At 37.7% G+C, this 24,844-nt stretch overlaps 3 protein-coding genes across 3 annotated transcripts; all 3 read right to left on the reverse strand.

Annotated features, from left to right (window-relative positions):
- Positions 1-692: 692 nt before the first annotated feature.
- LOC117633149 (aspartic proteinase CDR1-like) lies at positions 693-5,704 on the reverse strand. Its single transcript, XM_034366839.1, has 12 exons — positions 5,252-5,704; positions 4,999-5,119; positions 4,170-4,597; positions 3,902-4,058; positions 3,422-3,504; positions 3,121-3,217; positions 2,882-2,954; positions 2,558-2,764; positions 1,977-2,101; positions 1,697-1,798; positions 1,514-1,611; positions 693-1,188 (listed from the first exon to the last, which is right to left on the reverse strand). Exons 1-12 carry the CDS (start codon positions 5,527-5,529, stop codon positions 1,020-1,022), a joined length of 1,938 nt encoding a protein of 645 aa, XP_034222730.1. The 5' UTR covers positions 5,530-5,704; the 3' UTR covers positions 693-1,019.
- Positions 5,705-6,169: 465 nt separating this feature from the next.
- On the reverse strand, positions 6,170-9,599 carry LOC117632457 (FRIGIDA-like protein 3). Its single transcript, XM_034365938.1, has 4 exons — positions 9,373-9,599; positions 7,376-8,438; positions 6,990-7,159; positions 6,170-6,896 (listed from the first exon to the last, which is right to left on the reverse strand). Exons 2-4 carry the CDS (start codon positions 8,415-8,417, stop codon positions 6,387-6,389), a joined length of 1,722 nt encoding a protein of 573 aa, XP_034221829.1. The 5' UTR covers positions 8,418-8,438; positions 9,373-9,599; the 3' UTR covers positions 6,170-6,386.
- A 6,680-nt stretch (positions 9,600-16,279) lies between these two features.
- On the reverse strand, positions 16,280-19,858 carry LOC117630917 (metal transporter Nramp3-like). Its single transcript, XM_034363783.1, has 4 exons — positions 19,102-19,858; positions 18,357-18,493; positions 17,569-18,221; positions 16,280-16,844 (listed from the first exon to the last, which is right to left on the reverse strand). Exons 1-4 carry the CDS (start codon positions 19,626-19,628, stop codon positions 16,638-16,640), a joined length of 1,524 nt encoding a protein of 507 aa, XP_034219674.1. The 5' UTR covers positions 19,629-19,858; the 3' UTR covers positions 16,280-16,637.
- Positions 19,859-24,844: the final 4,986 nt, after the last annotated feature.

Below are 24,844 nucleotides of genomic sequence, written 5' to 3' on the forward strand. Positions count from 1 at the left end.
GAGAAGAAAGAAATATTCGTGTTTTAACTTTTTATGAATGGCACCCTGTGGCCAGTGGCCAGGCATTTCATACAAAAATGGCCATTGGGACTTTATGTCGCAAAAAAATTCATTTGACCAGAAGAAGAAGATTCTTCCCTCCACTCCAACAAGATAGAGAAAGTTAGGGACCGCCCCAAAATGTCAACTTTGAAGCTTCTATTTTACTTCCCAGAAACTGCTTCCCACTTGTTTGCGAGGACTCTTCCCAACGACTCATATGATCATATTAGGCCATTAACTAGACTTACGTCACGTGTGTGTGATATGTGTGTGTGTAGACTAGACATACATAATTTATTATTTCAGTCATTATCATCAATATGGACACTTTACAGTGTGAATTCACGATGCATGTCAACAAGGCCGTTAGATTAACAGAGAAACTATTCTGTTTTAGGGTATATTCACACTCACTTTTAGGGTATAATATCAATAAATTTTCCACAGGGTATGATCATTTATGTTTTATCACAATTAGATGATTTCATATTGTTTTATAAATAATTTTTTATTTATTTATATGCATTATTTCTCAACATGAGGCAGGTCGATTTGCATTCGGTTGTGAAATAAAAATCATTGTCCATGGTTTAACATGACCTGTATAAAACAGGAAAACAATAATAATAATAATAATTCAAAAAACAAGAGATTGAAAAGAAGCCTTTTATTGGGAAAACTTTTTATTCACTTGTGTGTTACAATATTCATATACAAATTGAATGATGTCTACAGAACCAAAGTGTGAGTAGTTCTACCTATCTCTTTCTCTCTCTCTCTCTCTACTATCTGAATTTATGGCATCCTTTCATGGGCATTGCAAAGAATGATTCTTCAACCTAAGGAGCAAGAGTCTTGATCAACTGAGTAATTGTGATTACAGAATTTGGTTGGTAACTAATCATGTGAATCAAAATGCAAATGGCAGACATGCCATAACATGCCGTCAACCACAAGCAAAGACAGCTACAAAATTTTCAGAGAGGCTGGAGTTCTTGCTCTGGAACAGCAGCATTGACAGGCTTGTATGGATTGACTGTCCGTTGTCGGTGTCTCAAAAGAAACAACAATCCAACAACTGATAATGCAATCACTAGAATTCCAAAAATGGATAAAACCACCACATAACTGCGCTGCCACCATGACCTGCACAATTTCAGAATAACAAAATATTACGAACATTGTTACGTATGATACCGTGATCTCTATTGAACTACTCTGAATGCATCAACAGGAAATTTGGACCTCCAGTCATGCACCAGTACATAGATGGCATGCATCTTATTGTTACATATTATTCTTTGTTGGATGTAGGCATTGCATCCTAACTCTTAAACAGCAAGATAGCTAAGCTAATTCGTTAAAATCATTATCTATATGCCAACACTCGTATAGGAGATTTTTCTCGATTCCATTATATTGTAGTATTAAAGGGGGAAGGACATAAGAAAGATATGTAAATATAAACTACCGTTTTTCCTTAGGCTCAACTCTCCATCCAAGCAACTCATAACTTCCAAACATAACAGGAAACTGCAAGCGATGTTCAGCGAGCCTGGCAACTATAACCTGTGGGCAGAACCAATCATCAAGCAAGCAAACACTTATGAACGTCGGCACAAACACTAATTGCAATTCCAAAGCGCAAACTTACCGCTGCAGTTGTATTGGAAATGCTTTCAGTAGAGTCTGCTGGAAATACGGCCCAACTAATGAGGGAATCATTTCCATTAGCAGCAAATTTCAACATATAAACCTGAAATAATCCATTCAAATTTGGCACACTAAGCTGAAGATGCACTTAAAAGTCATAGAACTTGATTATCAACAGAGGATATCTATCTATTTATTTGTCAGTATGACAGTATTGAACTATCAGTCAGAAAATATAAAGTAAATATCAATCAAATAAGCGCATGTGGTTTCTTCCTGACCTGTGATGTATTAACTTCTAATTCCTGAGCTATGAATTCAGCTAGTTCTGTAATGTGGGGCTTCAGATCAGAGTAGCTTATGTTCAATGACATATCAAATGTTATTTTTCCAATTTGGAGTTCCCCTGTCCATCAAGGTTAACGAGACATTGTAATTCATTTGTGTTTAAAACAACAACAACGAAAAAAAAAAAGGGAGATTGCAATAAGTCTGTCTTTTCGAAAAAGAGTGCAGCATAAAATCACATTTCTCTTATTAAAAATCTACACTTGTGTTGACATATAAAATAATAAGAAATGATAACAAAAAAGTTCACAAATTAAACTTAAGAAGAGAAGAGAGTTCCCAAATATGTTATTTTCACTTTCCCCTGTTTGCCTCAGACTTATCTCCATTTTTACATTTGATCAGGGTTTTTTGAAAATTTTCATTTTGAACATTACCTCAAACATAACCTCTGAGTAATTGGATAAGTAAACCTACACAACTGTAAGATGAAAATGATAAAACAGAAATAATTTGAAGGACAAGTGAAAAATGAGGCATCCATGCCAGTGAAAAGAAAGACTTGGAATACTACCTGGAAGTACATAAGGTGGTGCCCCAGTTGGAGCTAATGTAGGCGTCACTCCTGGAGTTGAATTCTTGTCACCAGAAGCAGGAGGCATTGCTGGCGGCGAAACAGATTGGTGAAGTCTTTCCCACAACTCCGAACAATTAGTTTTCCAGAAACCAATTTTGGAATTCTCACGGTCGTATGTTACAAGAGTATTGCGGACAACAATTCCTATCATAAACATGGCATAACAAGATTAATTGAGAGTGCTGCATAAAGTTAATGGGATAAATTTGATAATTCACAAAAGCAAGATAGAGAATTCTGGACCATTTGTAAAGCATTTACCTCCTAAAAGAGTAGTTGGATCCTTTCCATTTTGGAAAAACCCAAGGCAGTAAGCACCATGGACCTTTGAATGCTTTATAATTGATGATGTTACAATAAAGTAGAAGAATTCAATTAGCGACATCGAATAACCAATGGAAAAGTCATAAAGTTGCATAATAAAAATTACAATTTATGTGGTTTAGAAACAAGTGTTTTGAGGAAGAAGGGAAGGGGCAAGCTTAAATTTCAACACTTACCCGGAACAAGTAATTTTCAGGAGATAATGTCAACTTTTTCCCACTGCCAAATACCATGTCAACTGTTGGAAAGGTGTCTGATGGGTGGGAGACCTCACTGAATCAAAATTGTTATAAAACTATTAAAAAGGGCTTGTGACCTTATTCACAACTTACTCATGTATTTGAACAAATCAAAATTTTTAGTGTAAAAAATTGCAATTGCGACCTCGATGGGCTTTCTCATAATCTAGTTTGCACCAGAATAGGCAATAACTTATCTGTATAACAAAATAAGCTCTTAGTTTTCTATATGTGATACCTTTCATCAGTTGAGAAGCAAATATCATTATAGTTTGGATCAGGGCCACGGATCTGCTTGAGGGAACTAAGCTCCTTCATGATCTGCAATCACATATAAGGAAAAGGAAAAAGGGGAAAAAGAAGTTACAATGATAAAAGTGGAGACATTGGTAGTACTTTGATTGCCCATTCAATGAAATAATACATAACTAAAAGTTCTAGGAACAGCTAGTCATGGATTTCTAGGAAAACCAAGGTGTTTGAAATACCAAATTTCATTACAGATTATTGCTTGTCCACTTTGTCAATTCTAGTCGACCACATGCTCATCAATTTCAAATGAGACTTTTAATAATTATCATTCAGAAAGAACTGCAAGATATCATCTAATAGAATGAAAAGATTGAGGACAAGCAAGAATATTTTATTATATGGTCTTGTACAAAATTAAGACAATATTTAATCTAAAGTAATCAACAAGGGCAGAAGAGGATCTTACGCCATCCTTAAATGCTAGAAATGCTGCTTCTGGTAGGTAAGCATATGTTGTGCCACTGTCCAGGACTGTTCCATGTTTTCCATCAAAGACACTTGGATTCAAAGACAATCGCTTTCCCGCAATATGTATCTCCTTCAAATCAAGATTGTAATATGGACTGTTTCCATCCCGAAACTAGAGTAAATGTGTGAGATGTATTGATTGTATTTTCTAGGAAATTGGACATGTTGCAGTATATGTAGGAGATAAAGTTTTCTAAACCACACACCTTCGTACAGGGTTCGAATGGATGAAGACCATGTCTGATGGGGTAGTGAAACCACCAAGAACCATTGAACCTCCACCAATGTCCATTCCACCATAACATAACGAGAAAGAATCACTTATTACACCTTTATCAACAAGTTGATCCACCACACTTAGATCGCCACGGCCCAATCCCATTATGCCATCCGCATGCTGGCTGTAGAGGTCTCCAGTTTCAAGATTTTCACAACCGAAAACTGCACGTTGAGGTGCAAGTTCACTTTGATTACCGAAGGATACAAGATCCTCACCAAGCACACCACTGCTGGTACTCATTTCGGCATACTGTCTCTCATAAATACAATTCACCTTGTCACTGTCACAAGTGCAATCTATGTTGCACTTGACAGCTTTGTAGGTGCTCGATTCTTCCGGATCGAACTTGGGGTCCTGATGAAAAGTTGAAAATAAAACACTAATATTGTTTAACCCCCAAAATCTATTATGTTTAGTCTGCATACAGAACTAAATATTCAGTAGAGGTTTGGTAGTAAAGAGAAATAATCAACTTCAAGGTTGTTAAGATCTTTTTGGGTTAGAAGAGTGATCATGACCAACCCCCTTTCCCCCCGAAATTTCCCCGGTTTATACTTTTTCATGTGAATGGAACATGTTTAGCTAGATTTCTTCTTGTAAGCAAGGAGATCTGATCCTAACCTCAAATGCAACCCGCAACAAATGGTTTTGATATCAAGAGAAAAACTTATATCAACATATCCCATAGTTAATACAATTGTTTGATCAGAGTGTATAGTAAATGTAGCGGATGAATGTGTTGATGCAGAACTGACCTGGTGTCTGCCACACATTTCGCAAGAAGCGCAAGGCACATAGGTGACAGTGCTTCCAGTATCCACAATAAGCGCAAATCTCTGAGGAGGCGTTCCGATCCAAAGCCGCGTCGTATAGTACCTTTCACCCGCCACCACACAATTTCAATGCCAATCCAAATACCAATCTCAAACTCAACCAGAAAAACTGAGAATAACAATAAAGATAATAATAATAAACAGAGAAGAATGTAAGGTGTTTTGTGGTACGTACCCATTGCGGAGGAGATCGTCGTAGAGTCTCATGCGGGCGTTGGGGCGGTTAAGGGACTCGGATCTCTGGAGGAGTCGACGAGGATTGGAAGAGGTCCTAGACGAAGAATTGGGGGTGGAGAGGTAGAGAGGTAAGACCATGGCGGGGAGTGAATGGAGAAGAAGCGCAGGGCTGGTGGGATTGGCTGAGGCCAGAACCAGAAACTCCATTAGCGATGAGAAGATGAGGAGGATGATGGAGATGGAGGTCGAGATGAGGTGACTTGGTGTCGCTGCCATTGAGTTGCAGCTGAGAGATGTCGAATGGTGCAGATGATGCCAGATCGGGAAATGAGCCTTTTTCACAGAGAGAAGAAGAAGAAGAAGATGATGACAAGGAGAGAGTCTCCCAGAGCTTTTGAGAAGAGAGGGAAAGTCAGCGTGCACAACGAAATTCGTTTTTCAGTTTCTGACCAGATTGCTCTCATCAGAGAGAAACAAAAATAACATGTATAATTTTTATTTTAAAAAAATTACTTTAATTTTAATTTATCCCTATTTTGTTTTCTTGTTTGAATTAGACGGTATAACCGAAGTAGGTGTTGGGTTGGGTTACTTGGTTTTCAATCTATCAAGAAAAATTAAATATGGAAAAGATAAAACTTGATTAAAATTAATTACACAATAAACCTAATTAAACATGGTTAATCAATAATCAAAGGTAATTAACAAAGTAAAAGGGGCTTGTAACTCAATTAATTAAGAACAATTACCTATTCTTATGAGGTCTTCTGTTCAAATCCCCATCTCCTAATCTCCTTTGAATTAAACAAGTAAGAGATAATTAACAAAATTGTGCTTTCAAAGAAAACATTTGTTGGCTCATGGTTCCCCTTCCATCCCAAATTACAGTTATCTGCTATGGAGTGAGCAAAGCGTCTCTTATAACAAATTCATTTCTCACAAGTTTATCATGAGCCGATGTCAGCTAAACAAAATATTTTTGTTGATTAAGATTCAGAAGAGCAAAGTACCATCTGTGCAAGGCATATCAAAATACAAGCCTACATAGGAGAAGCAAAATGGTTAATCCAATGTGTTTGTCCCGCCTTCTGCCATACGCTGGCCTACTATTCTACAATACTTGCATATGTAGATTACATGTACGGCTGGTGTTGCGACGGCAACCCACTACCAGCGTAACTGCCGTAATTAGGAGGAGTAGCATTATAAGATGCTGGTGGAACTCTGTCATCTTGGGAAGGATAGTAATATAACCTTTGATCATTAGCTTGTGAAGCATATGCAGGCTGGCTGGGAACTTGGTAATCATAGGCGCGTGGACCTGCAAGAGCATACCTCTCCGATATCCCGGCATACGCTGCCCTCTCACCAAATACTGGTTGCACATGCCTACCAGCAGTGGGGGCAGGGGCAGCAGCAGCACCAGGGCCACGGTATCCACGCCATCTTCCACTGCCTTTCTGCTTCTTTACTTGTTGGCGTTTACCAAATTCACCAGTTCTCTTCTTATCAGCTTTGGATCTCTCTAGTTGAACCACCCTCTTAAGCAGTGGATCAAGGGGGTAGTCCACTTCAAGCTTGTACTCTTGAACACATCTTATTACAGCCTTCAGTGCAGTAAGTTCTTTTGCATTAACATCGTCCTACATTTTTGTTTTTTAAACACCAACGAAAAGAGATCATCAGAAAAATATTTCTATTGACAAGCTTTGAGTCTGTGGTTGACTCAAATATACCTGTGCACCAGTAGCATCTCCCGTGTTGTCACCTTGGGAATTTCTCCTCAAGTCTTTCAAGTACGTCTTCAGAAGTGGCACAAGGGGATAACTTTCAGTAAGCTGGAAGACATGAATAAAACGTACAGCATCAATTTGTTTCCCACTTCTGACCATTGATTCAACAAGACCTGCAAGAGACTATGGAGTTTCAGAAAAATCTGCATCCAAAATTCGAATAACCCATCTTACCAGAAGAGAATTATCATTACGTAGCAAAATGAATGTTGCACCTGCCTCGACTTCTCAACTAACATAATTTACTACCAAGGCCGATAGGACATCTTATGGAAACAAAGACTTAGCCTCCAGACCGCATCAGGTCAGTTAGTTAAAAGATGACCAACCTGGCATTTTGTGTGTTAACCCAAGGGAGCGGCAGAGCTCAGGTGTCTGCCTGCGGTGAGCAACTGCAAGAACAAGCTTGCAGAGTTCTTCTTCATCAAACTCTGAAGCAATACTAAAAGTTGCGAGGAGCTGCAAGAATGCCTCTGCTTCCAATGAATTTCCATTGGCAGCATCAATGCCTGCACTAGCCAACTTAGGCTTCCACTCATCAGCAATTGCTTTGGCTTGCTGCTTGGTCTCAGGGTTCAAAAGGTGATCAGCACCTGGGTCAGCCTTTGCCAATAAGGTGGCCATGGCTTCCATAAACATGAGACAGGATCTGCGCATGCCCTGAAGGGCAGCATCCTTCTTACCCTCTGGTTGGTTAGTCTCATCAGGAGGGTAAAACCCCTCCAGTGAATCCAGCACTAAACGTGCTGGTTCACCTGCACTTTCTAGTGCAAGAGAAAGTTCCTCACGAATAACGCTTAGTTTTTTAAGATTCTCAGTAGCATAACTCAGAAGCCCTTTTGCATCCATCTGCTCACAAAATTGGGTCAGCTCTGGGCGTGGCTTAACCTCAAGAGCCATACCCTCAGCATTATCAACTGTTTTATGAGGAAATTCCTCCTCTGGTGAATTTGTATCACCGAGAGAGCTGCTTACCTTGCTGTTTTTGTTATCCCCATCTTCCACGGGTTCTGAAGTTGTTGGCTGGTGAATGGCTTGTGCCTCTGCAATAGCAGCAACTGCAGCATCTTTTAGCTCCTGCACTCGATCCAACAGGTCTTGCTCCTTAGCAGTAACAGCTTCCTCTCTCTCCATAAGCAAAGCACAGGTTTCAGCTTCCTGCTCCTCAAATTTCTTCTCCTTGACTTCAAGCTCTTCAAATCTCTTCTTCAGTGTTGTTTCAAGGTTGCGGAAGTATTCTTCAATTTCTGTCCACTGAACCCTGCCCTCAGACGTATCCTTGTGAGCATTTAGTTCCAGTAATGCCTTACCAAGCTGATCTATTAGACAGCTTGACGCATCACCTTCCACAACTTGCTCTGCATCAACCATGGTTACTGCAACTGCAGGCTTCTGTTTCAAGAGACACAATGGAAACATGAAAGTAAACTCTCGTTAGCAGAACAATAGATATGGAACTGTTCACCTATGGCTCGAACGCTAAAAACCACAGAGATTCCTTGATAGGATTCTAGGATTATTAAAAAAGTATGGGCAAACTTTGGAAAACTGTCACTGTATCAATTATTCAATACTTCCGAATGTTGAATTAAAAAACTTGAATGTGCAAAAAGTTTATGCTTCATGTTCAAAGTTTATGATGCTTTCGTTCAATGCTGAGCAAGAAATAACAATGATTTGTGATAACATTAGTGTATACAATTTCCTATTAAATGGACTTAAAATTGCATGCATTTGACTTAATTGACATATCACATTTTCTGATAAGAAACCAGTACCTTCATTAAAAACAAAAAGAAGTACAAAAATGGACTAACAGAAAAAAAAGACAACAAAAAGGACACCAGACGAGCCAAAGAACAAAACTGTTCTATTCATGATTCATTCTTCTCATTTTGGAATCTGTCATTCTTCTCAATGCCATTACACAGATGTTTCTGTTTGCAATATGTTCACATCAAGGACATTTACTAACATTCATCTCTCTCCTATACCACCATACTTCACATTTATTATAATCAGAACTCAAATAGCATCCAAACCTATATTAAAATACAAAAAGTGAATACACAATTCCAAGCTCAACAAAATAAAATTTGAAAGAAAACATATTTTGCATTCAATCCAAGGTATAAAATATAAACCCATAACCCATTAGAACCAATTTTGTCTCAAGTTGATTGATTACTCGTTTTTCTTTTATCTCAGAAAGAACACAAACCTAGGTCTCAACAAGAAGTTCATGCGCAAGAGCCATGCAAAATGAGTGAGCAGTGAATTAAAAAAAAACAAAACAAAAAAAGAGAGAGGGGATGTAGTAGCGTACCTCGATAAGCAGAGAAAGATGTATATAAACCCTAAAAAATTACAGGCGCAGAAGCAGAAAATGTACGGAAACCCTAATACGAATGTTTGAATTTGAGAAATGGGTAAGCATGAAAATGCAATCGTAGGCGAAGTCGGTAATTTCTGGAAAACGTTTTATCGCTGGGCATGAGCTCGAGCTAATTTGTTCTTTCTTGCAACAGAGTACAGAGAGAACGAACCCTAAGGCTCTGTTTGTTTATGCAGGCGCGTATAACCGCAAATTTAACTTGGCAGTTAGTTTTGGGTCGGGTTGGGCCGGGCCCATCCGTCGAAGCCGGGTAGTGAACTGATCATTAATGAGCCAAATTGAATTGGTCCATGACAAAAACATAAATGAATAAATACTAAAACTAAAAATAAACAAACGGAGCTGTTATTTACACTCTAAAATGTGATCGTGCACTCTTTTTATGAGTGTTCTATAGTTTTAAAATAATAAAACATTTTAGAGTGCGGATAAGAGTTGTCTAAATAAAATCAAAATATGTTGTGAAAAAATTTTATTTATGCAGCAAATGACGGATGGGAAAGCAGGATCTATGATGGGCAGTCCTAGATAGTGCTTGGTGCCCTATAGCTAGAGATTGGGGGTACATTCTTCCTTATAAAATTTGGAGGATTTAATTAATGGTATCTAGCCAGTGAAAAAGGGTCTTAATTTGTAGACCTGCAGTCTCTGGTTCAAACCCCAATGACACTTTGATAATGTGTGTATGTGAGAAACCTTCATCCCCTTGTAGTTTAGACTATCGCTTATATTAATAAATAAATAAAATTTGGAGGACTTAGAGCATCCACAATAGACTCCCCTAAACCACCTCATTTAGGGAGGAAGTGAAAAACTCCACGTCCAATCATGTTCCCTATCCAACTCCTAAAACATGGATACCTCTAGTGAATTTATTTCATGCTGATTAATTTTTATTATTATTTTATATGAAGAGGGACCATTTATGCTAAATTAAAAAAAGAAATAAATTATTTATGATTTTCTAAACTATGGAGCATGGTTGGAGTTGAAATTTTATAAAAAAACTCATAAAATAGCTCTCTATTGTTTTTAGTTAAATTTTAACTAAAAAATAAAAAGCATGATTGTGGATGCTCTTAGGTCTACAACACACTTAATGTCGGCTTCTCAATTTTCCCAATACTCTAGCTAATTTCTCCCCTTTTGCATTTCAAACCACCTACCCTTTATTGCCAGCCGGATCAGAGGTTGGCAGCCTCCTACGATCAGCAATTGCCCTTACTTTGAAGGAGTTTGGTCTTATCTTATTATTATTTGTGTGACCACTTGGGCAAAATGTAAGAACCCAAAATAAAATATCAAAAAAGAAAGAAAATATCTAAAAAGTAAAGAAAATATCTTTTAGCGAAAAGACCAAATTGCCCTTGCATTTTTTTAATGGGAAAATTTTGACTTTTTGATTGAGAAAGAATTTGGGAATTCCGCTTGCGCCATTGCGTAGAGCACGGCGAAAGGAGTCCGTAGACACGGAGTGGGCCCGAATCGGAGTTGTAACGAAAAAGTTATGGTCAAAATAGTCTCAGTGGCATAACCGTAAATATTTCGAAGTTGCATCTATATAAACCCAGACTCTGCGCGAAACGGACCACCGACTTCCAGAAGGTGCTGGCGCCGCCTCCGAGCTCCAATGGCCACGAGACCGGTGGCGTTGGAACCGCCATCGAGTCCCCTACGTTTTCCAACCGACATCAACCCCGGGGCCGCCCTGAGCTGGCCGGAAAATCGTGTTTTCCGACGGAGGTTCGTTCGAAGCTACCCGAACTTCCAGCTTGAAATTCTTCCTCGTTTCTCCACCAAATTGATCGAGTAAGGCACCAGGAGCTCGGCAGATGTGTAAAAGAGACCTTCGAGGGGTCGAAGTAGCTCGGACCATCTGTGAGTGGACATTCTTTCGTAAATCAGATTTTATGGATGATTTGATTCGATTTTATATAAATAAGTTTATAAGTGATTTTACTTTGATTTTATATAAGAGAGTTTTGATAAATGAGTTCCTTCGAGTAAATTTCCTTATTTGATCTTGAGTAAGTTTTATTATGGTTCCGAACACGATTATTACAGTAATAGTTCTATAAGTCGGTGCTGCTTATTTACCAGTTATAGAAACAGAGTTTGATTTTCGAATAAGTTGAGACCGCAGCACGACTTGAGTTTTACAGTTATTATTCAGATATTTCTTTTTTAAAGGAATTTATTTTAAAACCATCTCGTACCCATTTTCTTTGGTGATTACCCAGAGTTGGACCGATGTCTACGGACATCCAGTCTGATTATAGTTCAGTCAGTGCACTTGACTTTGCCTCACGAGTTTCGGGGACGCTCGAACCGTGAGTGCCAGGATTTGCGGCTCGGCAGACTTGGTGTCCCGAGACCTGCCAGGATTGCGGCTCGGCTGACTCTGTGTCCCCGAGACCTGCCAGGATTGCGGATCAGGCTGACTACGGTCCCCTGCATCCTGCCAGAGCGACTCGAGCTGACTTGGTGTCACCGAGGAATCTGCCGGCGGGACAGGCTGATCATAGTCCCCTGATTTCGCCAGTTTGCGGCTCGGGAGCCTGTGTGACGCCCGAGACCTGCCAGGGAATTGACGGAAATGACAGGGGGACGAACTGGTAGTATTTTCAAAAGATTTTGAGTTTCTTTTATTTAATTATGATTTTCAGCTATTTTAAATCAGCTTTTCTGATTTTTCAAGCATAGATACTTTTATCTTTGTTCAGTATGCAAGGTTTGAGCATAGAACTTTTTATACACGTTTAATTTCAGCACTTTTATGAGAGCTTTGATTTCAGTGGTTTAGTATGAAACTTTAGAGCTTGAATATGACTGAGATAGAATGCCTTGAGTTGAATATACTTGGCGTAGAAAGTACGTATTCAGTTTTATTTAGCTAAATTTCCTTTTTACAATGGGGGATATTATGTTTATGATAATTGTTTTGAAGAACATTATTTTTGTCCACTCACATTTTCAAACTGTTTTTCGCCCCCAGGCCATATAGGTACGCGGGATCCACCACCGGGCTAGTCAGAGCTTCCGCACCACCAAGTAAGGTAGAATTGTAGAAAATCCTTTAAACCTTGAGAACTTGAGAATATGCTCTGATATCCAGTTGAAAATTTGGAGATTAGAATTGAATTGATTACTGGAAACATTCTGGCTGTTGGGTGAAATATTTGAGATTGTTTGACAGGTGAAAATTTTTTTGGGATTGGTCAAAATACAGAGGAGACTCTGCCGAATTTTCGGCAGAAGTCTAAGGAAATTTTAAGAGAAAGTGAAGTAAGAAGGGTAAAAAGGTCATTTGTGCCAGACATTCGTCAGATGTTGGACACGTACAGGACTTGGCTCGAATTCCAAAGTGGAAATTGGGTCGGGTCCTGTCACAAAATGTCTCTTGGCAGCCCTCATTACATAGGCTTGCTTCCTCCTCTTAGAGCAACTCCACCCATTTGCCCATTGTCATGACAATGGAGAGTCTAGACAGGACCCGATCCAAATTCTGCTTTGGAATCCGAGCCAGACCCTCTGCGTGTCCGACACCTGGCGAATGTCGGGCACAAATGACCTATTTGCCCTTCTATACAAAACATGATAAAATAACAAGGTTAACGTCTACCGAAAAATCGGCAGAGTTTCCCTTGTAACTGGCTCAATACCAAATCATTTACACATGCCAAAATAAGTGTATATATATCTAAAACCAACTGCCAGCATACATATATATACATTCCAACAGTTCAAGTCTTAGTCTAAGGCAAACATCAGAGCAACTACTAAGAATTTACAAAGGAATCAATCCTTTTACAAAACAAAAATCCTACATCAAAAGAAAGGCGCGGAAGATGGGAAACGGCCCGGTGGTAGATTCCTATGCACGTCTACTGCTTAGGAGTGCAAAACAACAAAAAGGGTGAGTGGACCCAAAACAAAGTTTAGAAAATAGCATATGAACATACTAACCCCACTGTAAAAACAGTTATACAAATTAATTATTCTTTTTTATTTCTGAATTCAATGCATGTATATAATCATACATATATACAAGCCAAGCATACTCATGGTCAACAAACATTAATTTCTTAAGGCATTGAAAACAGTTTAAAACTATCACCTAGGTGTACCCTTATTTCCATCAATTCCTTATATCCGTGAATCCCTTGCATAACCATGGGTGACACATACTCGCAGGTCTCAGTGACACAAGGTCAGTCCGAGCCACAACTTGCAGGATTCAGGGGACCGTAGTCTACCTGATCCGCATTACTCGCTCCACACGAGTTTGAGTACCAATGAACTCGTGGGGCAACTGTCAAACATGCTGACTAAAACGAAGGCAACCAATATGATTCGAAGGCAACATGTAATATCTGGGTACAAGGTGGTTTAAGAAAATATAAAGTTTCTGAAGCAAAGCTGTTGAATAATTAACTTTCTGTAACCTTTAAAATTATGCTGCCATTTATCTGCTAATTAACGAGAATATCTTTTCATATATTCTTTAAAGGAGGTTTCACTCGACAGCATGCAACATAAAATATTTAACAGAATAAAACAGCTTATAACTGAAACTGAACTGCTTAAATTCATTTATTAAAACAAAGAGTCCACTCACTGATAGTCCGAGCTCACTGGACCTCTTGAAGGTCCCTCCTGCGGGTCAACAGGTGCCCGGGTGCCTGATTCAATGACCATAATATTCTATTAATGCAAGATAGTATTAAATTAAAAACCCTGACCCCCGGCCCTTAAAATTACGTGCGTTAATTTAAAATTATCCATATGCCTATAAAAACTTTCCTTCAGTTTAGCAGTATCTTGGGACTCAAAAAGCGTTAAAGTCCCAAAAATCAATCTGGGACCCCACGGGTCCATGACCTCACAATATGATCCGGAAGCCGCTAGAAAGTCCAATATATCTAGGACACATGTCCCGAGGGTATTGGTGTCGATCAGACGGTCGGATTGATCACATTCGTGTAATCACATAATTTCTAAACCCTAGCCCTAGGGTTCGCGATTTCGGAGTATCCGGGACTCCGATTTACAATCCGTTGAATCCTACACGATTCTGAAATTATCTAGAGTAACATATCTAAAAAAGATTACGATCCAACAGCTCAACAGTATTGAACCCGAAAATGGCACCGTATGGAAAATCCGTTCGAGGCTCAAACGGTATCCAAATTGAGATCCTCGAATTCCTACGCGCTCGTGACAACCTAAGGATCGCATCAAGACACAATGCCATTGCACTACCCTCGCCCACGCACCGCCGCACGCTCCGGCAGCGCTGAGTGTCCAAAGCGATTACGCATCGCCGGAAAATCTCAAAATCACGGCTCCAAACTCCTCCCCTAGGTATAACACCATATTTGAAACCACTTTTGTTCTTGGACCTACCCCAAAAACTGACCGGAAGTGGTCGAACACGGAGGTCGAAAATCGGCCGAATTTCCAATTCAAAAATCAATTACCTACGTTCAAAATCGATGCAATCCTACCCAACCATCAGCTAGAGCATGGAAAATAGGTAGAAATCCATACCTTACTCGTCAAATTTGGAGGAGAACTGAGGGAGAACGAACGGTTGCAAAATCTGTGCAAACCGGCTCGTTTTTGGACGTTTTCCGGCGAAAACCAGCGGTTCCAAGGGTTGAGATCGATCGGAAGGGGAAGAGGGGGTGGTGGCCGTTCGTTTGGGTCCGCTCTTGCGGCCGATGGCGGCCTGTGGTGGCGACGGCGGCTCAAGAGCCAATCGGCTGTAGAAAAACTGTCGGGAGGAGGGGCTGTGCTCGCTGAATAGAGAGAGAGAGAGAAGGAGAGAGAAACTGAGGGAAGAGAGAGAATGAGGGTTTAATAATCTGATTTTTCAGATTATCATTTTGCCCCTCATAATATTTTAATCGTATTTTCTTCGTTAAAACTCCGATTCGAGTCCACTTCGTGTCTACGAACCCGTTTCATCGTGCTCTACGTAATGGTGTATGTCGAATTGTCAAATTCCTTTTCGGTCAAAAAGTCAACTTTCATTAATAAATTATTCCAAGGGCAAAATTGTCTTTCCCCATAATAAATTACTAATTAAATATGAATTTTAGGTTTGGGTCATTACACTAGGGCAGCCACTATTCACGTGAATAGTGGTTGCCCTTGCAAATAGTATTGTGTGTTTCCACCAGTTGTCATGGCAAAAGGCAATTACTATTCATTTTTTTATTTTTTTTCACTAATTTGTTTACCTAAACAATTAATTTGGATAATATTTTCGGATAAAATTTTGGGGTTCATACATGTTAATATTTATTATAAAATTCATATCTCAATCGGATAAAATTTGGGTATTTATAGATTATAAAATAAAATTAAAAAATCAGTATTTTTTGGTTTGTTTTTTAAAAAAAAAAATTTCAATTTTTTTTTTTTTATTGCACAAAAATTGGTTGCCGTTGGATTGGAGAAAAAAATCTGATCGGAGAGCCCAGAGCGCGACATGTGGACTTTAGCGGCATTGTAGAGCGTAGCACGTGAGCGCTGTAGCGGTACTGTAGCGCTGATGTCAGCACTAAAATGAGGGCTGGAGCTCGGGCCAACCTTGCCTTCGGGCCAGCCCAGGTTGCTGGGTCCCACCTTGGGCCTGGGCTTGGGCTCCTCGCTGGAAACGAATTTTGGCATTTTTTTTCCCAGCCTGAGGCTCTGTCATGCCGCTAGAGTTGCTCTTAGGTTTGTTGTGTTCATCTGTTTGCTGTTTTCTCCTCTTAGTTTAGTGGCTTGGTAGTTCTTTTGTTGTTGCATACCTTGTTGTAATTATTTGGTGCAACAATCTACATGGAAATTGAGACAACGAAAAATCAGCTCCCTTAAAAAACCCTTGAATAAATGGTTTCCGTACATAGTGTCGAAGGCTAATTCCAACATTTTGCCAGGATTTACTTGATACAATGTTACAACTACAGCATTATGCTACTACAAGTATCAGTAGCATAACCAGTTTGCCTTCTAGCCTCCTCTGTTCTCTGGATACAACGAAGGCAATAAACAAGTTCTATCATACAGAAGAAACACTAAGCTTATGCTTCTTATCAGCAAAAGTTGTGTGTATATGTAGCCCTGACAGCCCTTGAGGTTGTGGCAATTACACTAAATACCGCAAGATTTGTCTTGCAATTGAAGTTGGCATTGGTGATTACAGTTCACTGGATCTGCAACCTCTTTGATCCGCACCAACTTGAAAAGTCGATGCCCTGGAAAACAAGGTAAACTATAAATCCTAGATACCCAGCTGTGAAAGCACACACTATGAAGCCAACAAGCAACCCATTCACTTCAGCGGAGAAGAAATCCAGCAGAAGATAACCATTGATCACCATCACCAGGGCAGCCACAAGCCACGCAACAATCTTCATAGACAATAAAGAAAAAGATGTGAGCAATTCAACCATAATTTGCTTATTTCTGACTCATGAACAATTTTTAAAAACAAAGAAACGGGAGAACAGCTTGAGTACATCATAGTATAATCAATTTGAGGTGCTTTTATCTAACAAAGGAACTGAAAACTGCCACAGCGTAATCAGAAACTGAAATAAGATATCAAGCAACCATTCACCTCAAAGGAATATTCCTTGATTCTTGATCAAATAGATCCTATCACTAATGAAGTTAATCAACATAAGGGAAACGAGTAATCTAAACTCTATTTTCAGCTAGACTATGAAATTCAGTGCAGGTGAGACGCTTTCTTTTCTCAACCCCATGGAACGGTAAAGGGGGAAAAAGAAAAACATTCAACCAAGTATTACAGAATAATTAATGAAGCACTTGAACGTTTGTCCACTAAAAATGCTGTTCTATCAACAAATCTGCAGCACAGAGCCATGATTTATCTTACAATTAGATTACGGCGACAGTTACCGTATTATTCTATCAGTGCAATAGATTCTCAAGTCATGGGGCAGTGCACTTGTTTTTGCGGTTTGCTAGTTATGTATAAAGGGAAACCTACCTGATTTGCATAGGCAGAAAAATCACCAGGCATTATTGTTCAAATCTATACAAAAATTTGAAATGCAAATGCCATCATGGACTTTATGGCCTAGATGCAGAACAAAGGAAATAACATACCTTGAGAACAGGGCCAATTTTAAAAACTCCCATGATTTGCTCCTTTGACACCAAGAAAAGCAGGGGAATAAGTGCAAAAGGGATCTGAATTGACTGAAGCACATTAAGCCACTCATTCATAACATCTAATGTGTCCTCTGATGTATCAAATACAAGAGCAACTATTATAGTTGGGATGATTGCACAGCTTCGTGTAATCAAAGCCCTCATCCATTTTTTCAATCTCAAGTCTAAGAAACCTCCCATAATGAACTGCCCTGCATAGGTACCTGTAATAGTGCTACTCTGTCCAGCTGCTAACAACCCAATACCCCAGATGTACAAAATTGGGAACACCCCACCCCCATACTTCTTTTGAAGATACTGCCCTGCATTTACAAGGCCTATACTGTCTGCCAGGTCTGTACCATAAAACCCCTTGGCAAACACAGTGGTAACAAATAGGTTGATAACGAAGGAGATAACAAGAGCAATGGTGGACTCTATGCTATAGTAATTGAGAGCTTCTTGAACTCGTCCTCTCTTGCTGTGATCAATCTCCCTTGATTGTACAAGAGCTGAGTGCAAGAATACATTGTGGGGCATAATTATGCAACCAACAACTCCAACAGCCTGCTTTATTGTTCTGGAGCTAAGTTTAGGAACCAAAATACCTACAAAGAGGAATCCACATGATAGTAGATTAGATGAAGAGGTGCAAAGTAGCACGACCCTTTTGGCCTGAATCACCTATTGCTATATATATAACTGATAAGAAAAATCACAGATAGAGGAGTAGAATCCAATACCAATAAGAAGTTCGGTGCCACTGGGTTTAGCTTCCCCAAACATCCATGCAAATGACAGTGCCATTGTTGCAATCAGAACCGCGAACACTGCTTCCAGCTTCCTCACACCATAATTTTCAAGAAAAAGAAAGATGAAACTGTAGCAAGGAAACAAATGAAATTATTTTCGAGTTATCAATTTTAAAATAGTTGCAAGTTCAAGGAAAAAAAATTTGGTTCAGTTCTAAGACAATGCATGAAAAGAAAGAAACTACAAGCTTGGACTATCAGAAACTTTATTCTTTTGAACCTTAAAAACTGAAAATTAGTCAGCGAGAACTAATAAATCTATTCGGCATGGTTGAAATGAGCTTCACTTTCCAGAAATTAAATATTTTTAAATCTTGGATTTTCCAGGCAACCAAGCAGAATTCAATCCTTCATTTTGAATAGACTCTCAAATTCCTGATTTCAAACAACACTACATCTTTCTGTAAACTGAACTAAGTCAACTGGCTGACTAAGAACTTCAAATCTTTAACACAACTACAGAAAGCGCCGAAACCAGTGGCACTCTGAAAATTGTGAAAGAATCAAACATACTCATATCAAAGAAAAGCCACGGAAATTGCTTGCACATTAAATTTAATTTGCTCAAAAAAACAAAATTCATAACAAAAAGGAAAACCCAAATTCAGATTTTCAAGAACTGAGAAAATTCAAAGAAAGACGAACCATAAACACAAAAGGGTAGAGTTCAAAATACCAATCCAAAGCGGTTATGACGACCCCAGACCAAAGCGGCAAAGCCCCATTACTCAAAATCTTAATAGCAATCGCACTCCCAATAACCTCCTGTATATCAGCCCCAATCAAAGCCAACTCCGCCATCACCCAAAGCACCATTCTCGCCCACGTCGGGTACTCATCTCTACACAGCTCAGCCAAGTGCCGCCCAGTCGCCACGCCGAGCCGAGCCGACAACAGTTGAACCAAGAGCCCCATAGCCGTGGCCCACATGAGAAGCCACAGCAGCGAGTTTCCAGCTATCGCACCCGCCTGAAGATCGCCCTCCAAATTTCCAGGGTCGAGGAAAGCGATGCTCATCAGGAAGCCAGGGCCGGTGAAGAGCCAGAGCTTCTTCCATGAAAACGGCGGCGTCTTGAAGTCGTCGTCTTCCGGTTCGTCGATCCCGACCACGTGGACCTTATCGGCCGAGTCGTAGGCCGTCTCGGGCTGGTCTTGTTCTGAGTCGACTAAGAGTGGCTGCGAGTGGTCGTGAGTCGAAGGCATGGTATATTGGTCTGGAATTGCGTGCCGGTGAGCGTACGGATTGTCTCTGTGCGCTCGCACGATGGTCTCTGTGTGATTTTCAAGCTTTGGGTTGCTTCTTCAACTTTATCGTTATGGGATAATGGGAGAGATGAAGCTCGGAAAACTGCCAGTTCCTCTCTTCCTTTTTCTTTTGCTTTTCTCTTCTTTTCTTTCTTTTTTTTATATTGTAATTTTTGTTTTCGATATTTTAATTATTTTTAGTGTTACTGCTGTTATGGTTCTTTTATTCAATTTGTCGCGTTTTGGGATTTCTAAATATAGCTGAGGTTATTCTCTGGTTGACGAATCATAGCTTGCCAAGTAATGTTCTAAATTCATTCTGCAGACGTTATTGATGGCACGAGAAAACTTGTGTGAAATTGTTTTTGTCGTGTGGTGGAACAATCTTAGTTGAAACATAAGGAATGCCAATTACTTTCCATTCTTTCCTTTTGTACTCAATTTGTGCCATCTATATATAAATCCATGTATTTCGTGTGCATTCCACACAAGCTCATAAAAATGAGAAATTATTGAATATTATGATAGTATGATTACGTAATATATTTTGTACACGTGTTATAATATAGATGAATAATAAAAAATAATATCACTAAATATTCATTTATATTATAATATATGTATAAAATATACACGTAGTCGTACTAATGTAATATTTTACAAACAAAATATTAATACATTGCATTAAATATATAGATTTATGTATGACTCCCATATAAACCTATGTTTTCCACATTACATTCATGTATAAAGATTTTATTCTCTTTACGAGCAAAATATAATATTTTGTATTCAATATATAGATTTATGTGTGTATTTCATTCATAAATTTATTTATTCATGTACACATAAAAATTTATATCCATTTTACAAGCAAAACATTCGTACTTTACATCAGTGGCGAAGCTAGGATTCTTAGTATGGAGGGGCCAAAATTTTAAAATCACTTCTACTAGGTTTTTGATCTTCAACTATGAGGGCCATCACTAATCTAATTGCAATAATTGTATTGCTATATTATATATTTTATAATATATTACAAGAGATTAATAATTAAGTGGGGGGCCATGGCCATGGCAAACCTACTCTATAGCTCCACCCCTGCTTTACATTAATATATAAAATCATGTGCATGTGATACACATAACATAAATTGAATAAGAAAAGTAAGAGAAAAGATAACTAGCATTTCTTATTGAAACACTGCAGGCATCTAAAATTGATTTTTAATCGAATTGTAATAGCCTTTTTTTTCTTTGCGGTGTTTATAAATTAAATTTTAATTAATACCCATCCTTTTAGTATGTTATATTTTATTCTTTTTGCAGTGTTTCATAAATTTTTATTATTTTCCTTTCTGAGATAATAATTAATGCAAGAAAATCACAGACTCCTCCTCGTCGTGGTGGACCAAAAGGCTCATATGTCGACACAATGACACCACCCTAGACTAAAACAAAATATCTGTCTTCACCTCCACTTCACGTCTAAAATCATTCATCCTCGCCGTTTAATAGAGCTTTCGTGTTTAAAGTTATACTCATCATATCCAATCACAGCTGCGTGACTGTACATACCACACACAGAGCCCTTTGTGGACCCCACAGAATAGTGACATGTCCGTCTTATGACTCTTCTTATCTAAAAGAAATTACAAGTAATATTTGTTTTGAGAAAAATTACAAGTAATATTAGATAAACTAACGTACTGTATTAACTTTAAACACCAACTTGATTAAAAAAATAAAACTTTTGAACACCGGCTAATAATGTTTCATTTGCCTTTTCCTGTCGATTAATAGTGTTTATCTTTACACTCGAGTACTTAAGTTCAATCTCTTTTTTCAATTACAATTGTATTGAAAAAAAAATAGAACATTAATTGATATCTAAATAGTTGATATTAATTCGTTTAGGAATAATTCTAGATAAGGCATAACTACTTTTAGGGAGAAGCATGTCTAATGTGCTTCTTCATATAATCATTTTTTAGTTATTTTAAATAATTTTGGGAAGAAGCACCTTATATGTGTTTTTACATAAAATTACTTTAAATGATTATATCGAGATTGTTCATAATTTTTTTTAAATAAATTGATGTTTTTAGTATGTATGTATTGGAATAGGATTTCTGACAAAATTAGTTCATAAAAGGTGAATTTTTGTAAATATGTGAATTAAGTGAGTTGATTATAACATTATATTCGCCTCAAGTTTAATTTCCCTACTCGCACATTAAAATAGTTTTAGAATAAATTTATGATAAAAAAACAAACGCGAATAACCACGTGGGAATCAATTATGAGGGGGGAGCCTGTTAAAGTAATTTGGAGAGTTGGGGGGGCGTGGGACGGGTGCGTGTAATGGCGCCAAGTGTGTGGAGAACGCGTGTTGTTGTGATTTTGTCGTGGATGGGCTTGTGGATGCACGGGACTTTCCCGGCTGCTTCGTCTGACCCCTTCACGACAAACCCAACTACCACCAAGTTTCGAAATTCTCCACGGTTTTTTATATTACTGTGTTCTGTACTCTCTGTACTAAATATATCTGCACATGGATGTCGCCGGTCACTGGTTTCTCTTTTTGGAGCGCCATCTGTCTTTTGGTGAGATATGGAGAGTGCCGTGGCCCGTGCCATGATGCCACAATCCAAAATACCCAAAATAATGCACTCCCTTCCACTTGATGCCAAAAATACCATGCCATTCATTTTCTTATGGTAATGTCAATCTCATATTTCAAATTTATAAGTCCAAATTATTGAGAAATAAGTAGATGCCATACTTGATGCCAAAACATGTATTCCTCTAATAATAATAAATTTATTTTCTATTTTATTTCACTAAATAAAATATACTTTAATTTTGACACTTTTTAAAATTATTTTATTTGAGATATACTTTGTTGTCATTTTATTGAACCCCATCACAACTCATAAAAAAATTGAAGATAGTCATCAGTATGAGTATGCGCACGTGATATATTTTGTTTGTGCTATAATATACGTGGACGACATGGTTAAGATTTTTCATTTTATGATATAATATCATTAAATATTTATTTATATTATAACAGGTAAATGAGTTATAATACTGAGTCATATCCATTTCCAAATTATAATTATAAAAAAGTTGATATAGATCCAAATTCTCATTGAGAAGTTGGTTTTAATTCTCGGAATTAGTGACTCTAATACAAATCTTTGACTTTTTTGCCACGTAGGATTACATTCATTTTTTAATATTTTCTGATGTAATCCTTTTATTTTATTTTTTTTATAATTTCAATGTTGCTCCTTATACCTTGAATCGGGTAACTGTAATTTATGTGATAATTATAGAAAAGAATTGTTTATGACCATAATTAATTAACAAATTAAGTGCTTATGACCATAACGATATTGGTATATTAATTACGTTGCCTTTTTTTTTTCTAATTGTTTTAATTGCATCCATGAATTCTATTAATTGTATATTGTCTTTCTTTTTTTCCTTCTTTTAACCCAAAAATATTGTTGGCTTTCTTTCTTATTCTTTACGACCTCTTTATTAGGTAAATTGAAGAAACCAAACAAAATGTATATTCAAAATTACAAAATACCTATATGTCAGGTAGATTATATATTATCTCATACTTCCCGGATAATCAGGTACAATCCTATATTTACCTAGTAATTTATGTAAATAATCTCACATTTACCTAGTAATTATGTACATACTCTTATATTCACCTAGTAACCGTGTAGATTAGAAAATTATACCTATATATATACATATATTAATATGAAGCACTAGCTTATAGTGCCTATATATCAGGTACATAAAACGTATCTCTTGTTTATCTTGTTTTTCTCAAGTTTTTAATTTGTTGCTACGCTTACACGCCACGAATCAACTTGATAAGTATTAAATATATTGTGTTTTCAATATTTGGGTGTTTATCTAATGCGTAGGTACATAATTTCATGTGGATGTTTGTCTCATCAATTAGTATAATATGTGGGTCTTTACATTTATTGATTACATTGTATTTTATTATCCATATATTAAGAAAATATTCACAAGAAAATAATTCAAATTTTAAATTATACAATTCAATTACAATAAAATAATGAATTAAATTTGAATTTTCAATGTTCTAAAAGGTAAAATCTACACAACAACAAATAATAATAAAAATCAAAGGTCCTGCATCTAAAACCAAAACAAGGAGGATTTAATCTAATGACAATTAATCATTTTGAACATAAATCTAAAAAGCCCTTATAATTACTCAATGATTAGTTGATACAACTTCATTTGCCACCTCATTTGTCTCATCTCATCATCTAGTATTCATTCAACGTATGTTAATCAACATCTGTCTAATTATAAATCTATATAGATTTGTTGAGAGCATTGACTCAATGTACGTTTTTAAATTCTTTGTTACACTCTGTAATGATGATTTTTTTTTCTTTCACAAAATATAGAAAATGTCTGAGTTGACATCAAATAGAGCCGGACCTTAACTCGTTCATCTAATGGATCTAAGTTGGCCCATTTCCGACCCGAAATGTTTAGATGACCTAGGCATGCACCCACAATAACATTTTTGTTCTTCATCCTAGCCTATTGGCTAGTGGCTAAAAGTTACCAACAAAAAGGTGAGAGGAGATATACATTCTTCTGTCACATCTATCTGTCATTTTTTCTTCGTGGAACCAACAGCAGCCTTTTACCCCTTTCCCTTTCAAATCAATGACTTGGCTTCAATGCCGAAGGAAAGGTAGATTGTGTGGAGAGAAGAGGCTGCAAGTTGCAACTTTGCTTAAATACAGTTACATGCTATGATGTCTTGAGATCCCTTTCTCAGAACTTCATTGTGATATTTTTCTTTTACATTTTATTTCTTTATTTTTTTGGGTTTTTGTTCATAATTGCTTTGTGCTCCACTTTTTGCCAGGTACGTGACACATATCCTCTTACTAGGCTTTCAAATTAAGCTTACCGTATAATACAAGTAGCTATAGCTGTCGAGGGTTGATTTATTCGTTCTATCTCTCTCATCACGTGTGCGTGATGGACCTAATCAAATGTTTTGTATAAGTTTTTATGTGTGTGGAGTTATCCGCAGTACAATCAATTGTGGAACTTCATAAACATTGGACTTGGACTTTAAATTGGTAGGATCGA

This window comes from Prunus dulcis, chromosome 6 (genome assembly GCF_902201215.1).
Source record: "Prunus dulcis chromosome 6, ALMONDv2, whole genome shotgun sequence".
Lineage (NCBI taxonomy): Eukaryota > Viridiplantae > Streptophyta > Magnoliopsida > Rosales > Rosaceae > Prunus > Prunus dulcis.